The sequence below is a fragment of the Antrostomus carolinensis genome, unplaced genomic scaffold (genome assembly GCF_000700745.2).
Source record: "Antrostomus carolinensis isolate BGI_N321 unplaced genomic scaffold, ASM70074v2 scaffold30184, whole genome shotgun sequence".
Classification (NCBI taxonomy): Eukaryota; Metazoa; Chordata; class Aves; order Caprimulgiformes; family Caprimulgidae; genus Antrostomus; species Antrostomus carolinensis.
Window position 1 is genome coordinate 26,161 of NW_010310578.1, and position 6,580 is coordinate 32,740.

The 6,580-nt window shown below is 38.1% G+C and overlaps 1 protein-coding gene across 1 annotated transcript in view; it reads left to right on the forward strand.

Annotated features, from left to right (window-relative positions):
* Positions 1–3,417, forward strand: part of LOC104517946 (lysosomal-trafficking regulator) — a gene marked incomplete at its 5' end in the record, with an annotated part of 29,001 nt that extends 25,584 nt beyond the window's left edge. Inside the window, 3 exons of the mRNA XM_010166474.1 lie at positions 1,092–1,248; positions 1,460–1,531; positions 2,930–3,417. Coding sequence (XP_010164776.1) covers positions 1,092–1,248; positions 1,460–1,531; positions 2,930–3,068 — 368 coding nt within the window. The remainder of the gene's footprint in view (positions 1–1,091; positions 1,249–1,459; positions 1,532–2,929) is intronic.
* Between the last annotated feature and the right edge of the window lie 3,163 nt (positions 3,418–6,580).

The following is a 6,580-nucleotide window of genomic DNA, read 5'->3' on the forward strand; positions in this document are numbered from 1 at the left end:
GAGTATTTCATAAACTGGGATGCTTGTTGACTTGAAGATCTACTGTGTGCTACAAGACTGTGTATCAGTAAAGCAGGGCCAAGTGAGAGTCCTCACACCATTTTGCTGTCTGTAAGGATACCTGTGTGTATTGTGTTAACTTGAGACTGGGGGAAACAGGCTCCATCTAAATGACAGAATGTTGTTCCATTGATCCAAGGAGGTGCAGAATAAGAAGGAAGAGAGCTTAACTTTGCTTATCTGTATTGCCAGAAGACAGTTATTGACCCAATTCTCACTTGGTTTGGGCCAATTTTATTTCTTTTTTGTCTTGAGTATGATAGATCTTACATACTGAAGTATCTTTTAGCCACCTTTTCTTACTGTAGTCTTCTATAGACTGAACTAAAAATAATACTGTTATAAATCGGAGGGAGAGGAGGGGAAGGTAAAGGCAAAATAGCACAGTCTGTAGTATCAAAGGACAAGGGGAAATTGTTCTATCAGTATCAGAAACCTAATACTTAGGTTTTAAACGGACATGGAGACTTTTCAACTCCATTTCTGTAGCTCACAAACCAGTTTTTTTTCTGGAAAAGATTATATTCTTTAATTGGTAGGGGACATGAGTTTCAAGCCTTTAACAAAGCAGTATCTGGATTATTAGTTCTTTGATAGAATCAAATAATCCCAGATAACCAGGTAAGATAACTGTGCTTGCTACTTTTAAGTATTTTGCTTAAAATGCAAGCCAGAGTACAAGAACTAGCTGTTTAAAGTAGGTGGTATGGATTCCCTCTTAGCACTTCCCTGTTAGTACACAAAAATTGGTCGTTAAAAGTAAATTCATATAGCATTTTGTGTAAGTACAATGTTCCATAAATGTGAAGTGATGTCTTCTAAATCACTGCAGTGGCTTAGTGGTTTGCATGCTCCCTGTCACAAAAGGAGGGAAGAGGTAATTGTTTACTGCAGCAGACCTTACTCTGAGTCATTTAAACCTTCTGATCTTTCAAGAAGTTGAATTCTTTAACACTTAAAGATTTGGTTGCATAGACCTAGCTGTGGTCTAGATTTATTTTTTAATACTCCCATGCTATGTTCTGTTGCAGTTGGAGGGGGCAGTGATTTGAGACTTTGGACAGTTAATGGTGATCTCGTGGGACACGTACACTGCAGGGAAAGTATTTGCTCTGTTGCTTTCTCTAACCAGCCCGAAGGAGTGTCTGTCAACGTGATTGCAGGGGGGCTTGAAAATGGAGTTGTAAGGTAAGCATTTGAAACTTCTGTTTATCAAAATGCTTTATAATTTAGGCTCACGGTTTGAGAGCATGTAGCCAAACACCATGCTGATATTTGCTTTAAAGAAAGTGGACAAGCTGTTGCTCAGTTTCCAATCTCAGTAGGTGCTGAATAGGTTATGCTTATCACTAAAATACTTGTAAAATTAAATGTGAAGAAAAATTACTCTTTCTTTCAGACTATGGAGTACGTGGGACTTGAAGCCAGTACGAGAAATAACATTTTCGAAGTCAGCCAAACCTATTGTAAGGTAAAAAGATCTTAAGTATACAATAATTTTTTATCTTGGGTGAGGGGAGACATGAACGACAAAAACCAACCAAACAAAAAACCACCAAAAACCCCCAAAACTGCAACAAAATAGCTTTGAGTGTTGAACGTGGATTTGACATGAGAACAGGAGGTAAACGCCCATGTCTAAAAAGAGCAATGCAATCCTACTAATTATTCATGAAAGCAAAGTGAGCACAAGTGTACTGTATTTGTAATGACAGTAATAACTAGGTTCTGCTGCTGGCAGAAATTAGCAGGATTCCCTTGAGAACTGAACAATAGCTACTCTTCCTGTTCTTAAGTTTAATATTTTTCCCCAGAATCTGTGCAAAAACTCATGAGATAATCTTAACTTTGTCAGACTCAAATAAGAGGTTTTCCTTCCCTCAGAAATAAATGAAAACACTGCGTTTTCCCTGACCATTTTTTTCTGATGGAGAGAAACAGTGGAGAAAGGAGTGAGGGAAACTCGGAGGAGCCTGAAAGCTGCCATTTTGGAGTGCTTGTGTAATTTTCTGAGTCCCCTTGGTGATTTATATAAGCAGAATTATTCTCATGCCAACGTATTTTCAGAACACGGTCAAAGGATTGAGTCTTTGATATCCCCAGCGGTACAGTAGTCTGCACAGAGGTCTTAAGAGTTATGCCAAAATTTTATGATCTTAATGTTAGCATAGTAACAAATCACTCTGAAATTTTTTTTACCATTGCTGAAATATCATTTAAAACCCAAATCACTAATCACCATTTTTTAGGAATGAAAAACATGTCTGATAGCAGTTATTGCCTTTCTGTTACCTCCTTTAAGAAGCATATTTCACAAAGCTTGTTGATAATGACTTAGTAGCTATTGAATAATTTAGAGTTTCCTGCTTAAAGGAGACAGAAAATGGATGCTGACCTTCATGCTCTCTAACACTACCCGTGCCACGACTGAAGGGCTTTACTACTGTTATAGCTCAAGAAATGCCCGGATGAACAAAAGTCTTGTGCTGTGCCGTGAAATCTGAGGGGTTTAGTTTCTGCCTTTGTCAGCAAGCAAGTTCATAGGGCACTGAGTTCTGTTGCCTTCCTTTCAGAAGTAGAAGGGGCAGCTGAGGGAGAACGTAGGATGCTGCTACCACTTTTGTTGCCCTGCAGAGAAATGAGTACTGAACTGTGTGACGTGTTGAAGTGCTGGACAAAGCTGTAGTTCAGCCTGTTTGGTTACAGAAATGAATAAGCAGCTATATGCAAATGTATTACTATGTTAATGTACTCACTGGGCCTCCCCTGAGAGCTAATCTTTGGCTATACTCTTACAGGTTTTGAATGTCTTCTGGCATTTTAAATAGCCAAATCTGATATTAAAATAGATTGTCTTCTTGTTTTTCAGCCTTACATTTTCCTGTGATGGTCATCACTTGTTCACAGCTAACAGTGATGGAAATGTTATAGCTTGGTGTCGCAAGGACCAGCAGCGCTTGAAGTTACCCATGTTCTACTCATTCCTTAGCAGCTATGCGGCTGGGTGATGACTGTTTTTGCTGCTAACTCATGTCTCTGATGCACTTTAAATCCAAAATAGATTCTAGAAACTCTTATTTAACTGGATTTTGAAGTAGTTTGAATGTCTCTAGAATGACTGAATAGATTTTTTTTTAAAAAGAGCAGTCTAAGGTGTCTGTAAAATTGCGTTATATGCATGTACAAACTTGAAGCATATCCAGGTCACCAGGAAGCTCTGGTCATGTACTCCAATACCAGCAAAGTGACTCATAAATGCTCTAACATACAAGTAAAAATGCTGCAATATAAAAGTTTGTTGTTTTTTGTTTTTGTTTTTTTTTTTAAATCACTTCTTGGACAGAAGTATTTAAAAAAAACGATTGATAATGCTTATTCCCCCTCTTATGTTGTAAAATATCAGCAGCAAAAAGTTCTGTAAATATCTATTGAAATGTCAGCATATGTATATCTGATTAGTTGAGCATGGTACAGCTAGCTCTGGGATAAGCAACCCAAAACTTAAAAATCCAAGACCACTTACAATTGCTTTTTTTGAGAAGCAAAGAACTTAGTAGGTGCTTTTTGCACCATCTTACGGTATTGTAATGCTAAAAATTTCATTTCTGTTATATTTGTAATTTTTGCCATCTTTTCTGATAGTATAATAGTGTTTACAACAGGAAAAAATAAAATATGTGTCTAAGTGATGGGTAGACACCTCATGGCATCATGAAGCAATAGTTTGATCATGTTTTGGGTTTTTTTAATATAGTGTTAATTCCCTAACTCTGTAACACCTAGCTATTGCAAGTCTATGGCAGCATATATATTATATATAAGTACACAGCTTATCTTCCAGAGCTCTAAAAAAAGGTGTTAAAGAAGGCACAGATGTGCTCCTGTTCTAGTGTCATTGAAGTTCAATACACTGTAAAATGCTTGATTCTAACTGCTTGAATAATCAATGTTCATAGGCATCAGATGATTTGGAAGAGTTTACACAGATACACTGTGCAAATATGTTATTTATTCCTAGGTGCTATTTTTTGAGGGGAAAAAAATAAGCCTCTGTTGTGAAAGGCTTAATAAATCTGAATTCTTAGGCCAGACCAAAAATTAATATTTCGGTTGATGGATTTGAAGACCTCTAAACCTGACACCATGAATGAGGGCCTGCTGGTCATGTGAACGGTAAAACAAGAATGCTACGCAAGCCTGATGTAGTTACATTTTTCTTTTAAATTGTTTTGCTTTTTCATCATCGACATCCGCTACTGCCATACAGAGCCACTGCTCTACCTTCTCGTGTTTAAGGTTCATCTGCCTTCAAAACACTGTATATGAAATTGCCGAGTTGTGATGAAGATGACATACACACAAGAAGTCTTTACACTTCTTTTGAAAATTCCAAACAATCTTCAGAAATTCTTGTCACTTCCTGAGTGAAGAACTTCTCAAACTAGAAAAACTTAAGAAAAATATTCTCATAGTCCATGACACAAAGGCTGATCTTTGGTTCTGTTAAGCAAGTGGCTACATGCTGTATGAATTGAATTTCAAACTGTGTATGTTGTAGCAGCATTGTATGGGATGGCTTTAGTCATGTTTTCCACTGTCTAAATGTTAATGTAGGGTCCAAATACAGACTGAAAAGCTTCCCGGCTCATGTTGATGTGCTTTATTTAAGAGAAAAAAAAGAAAAATATTGTGGTTTTGGGGTGCTTTTGTGCTCCCTAGTTTGGGGTGTTGCTCACAAAGGCTTATTTTTATAAAGTAGAATTCCACTTGTTACAAATCAATATGCAAAATTGCTGGCCTTGTAAAGAGTGCAATATTATATATTTTTATGTAAAAGTAAAAATGATTTTTTGAAGCAAGGAATATTTCTTCAGCTTAACATTCTGGAACTATTAAAATTGCAGTTGTATCTGTGCATGATGTACTGAAATTTCCTGTAAATGTCACATTCCACACTGTATATAGACACTGTCACATTGTTGGGTAATAAACAGATCTTTGTACTGAGTTGTTTGGGACTATTAGAAACATGTTTTTGGCTTAGTTTCACTTCTCTAATTTTAGGGATCTTTTACACCTTGCTCCAGATCAATTTCTGCTGGTTCTCATGTCTTTCATGAAGTGGGGAAGTTCTGTTTATGAATTGCATCATGTGGCTGTCAAACTGAACTGGAGAGTAGCTTGGAAGTAGGAAACCCTAGGCATACCACTTTGCACGTGTGTGCATGTGTCCTTCCTTCCCATAGGATGTGTGACTACGATTTGGGTGAAGTGATGGTTCTCACAGCAGAGACATTCCCCTTCCTCTTGTCTGCCTCGTCCCTGAAAACCCGACCAAGCTAAGGAAAGGCAGAAAAGCAGCTCCTCTCTGGGTTCTCTGAGGGAAGGAAGGAAAAGGTGCTGGGTGGAAATGGGGAGACTGTCTCTGGGAGGCAAGGAGAGAGGATGCACGGCTCTTCCTCTTGGAAGCCAGAGTTTGGGAGAGGCTCGTGGCAAGGCCTGTCTATCTGATACCACTTGCAGGATTCTGTGGTAAACCCAGATCATCATGTTCTGATTGTGGAGATATATGGTGAGAAAGGGAAGGGGAGGCAATAGCCAGTTACTTACCTCTGGTGGGGAGAGGAGAGGGAGTCTTCAAACCATTGCTCAAAAAGGGAATCCTGATCTCTGTTTTAGAGATCCACTGTTTAGGCAAGCCTGTGACAATGAACAGGAGAAATAAAATCAGCAGAGAACTGTTATCTGTGAACTGAATTAAACATGATAAAATTTTCTGCAGGAAAAATTGTTTCTGTGAGGAAACAAAAACACCTTTCAACTTTTACTCTGAAACATCAACCTTAAGGATCTTCTCTGCATTTAAACCACATCTGTCTTTGGAGAAAGAGTTCCTTCATACTGAGCAAGAGCCTCCCCCCTTCCAGGATTTCTTTATGTACTATGATTGCAGGATTTACTATGCATTTTGTGGAGAGAACTCTAGAGAGCAGTGGGGGAAAATACCACCTGGTTTGCTCCTAACAAACTTTTAGTTTACTTAATGCTTTGTTTTGTTTAAAGCTGCATGGCTTTTTTTTTTTTTTCTTCTTGCATATGCAAATAGAAGTCACACTTCCATATGCTGCTACTCTATCACAAAAATATAAACCAAATACTATTTAAAAGCTCTGCTTGCCTTGAAAAATGCCACTGGAACATTAGTTAAGCTTCTAGAGGTACAGACAGCGCTGTTTTCTTTGCTACTGTAGTCAGTTACAAGCTACTAACAAATGATCTCTACGTGGAGATTCATTTGCCATTACTGCTCTGGAGTGGGGTTGATTTCTAAGTTACCTCCAGCAATTATTCCACAGGTCAGAAAGCCACTGAGTGTGCATCTGGATTTCTGTAATAGGCTGTGTTGTGTATTTCACAATTTGGGCAATTCACTTTTGAAAGAGGATGAAGAACTGTATGTGACTGATCTGATTAGACTCTTAAACTGCCCTGGGCTACCCAGCAGAAAGTAGTTGAGTGA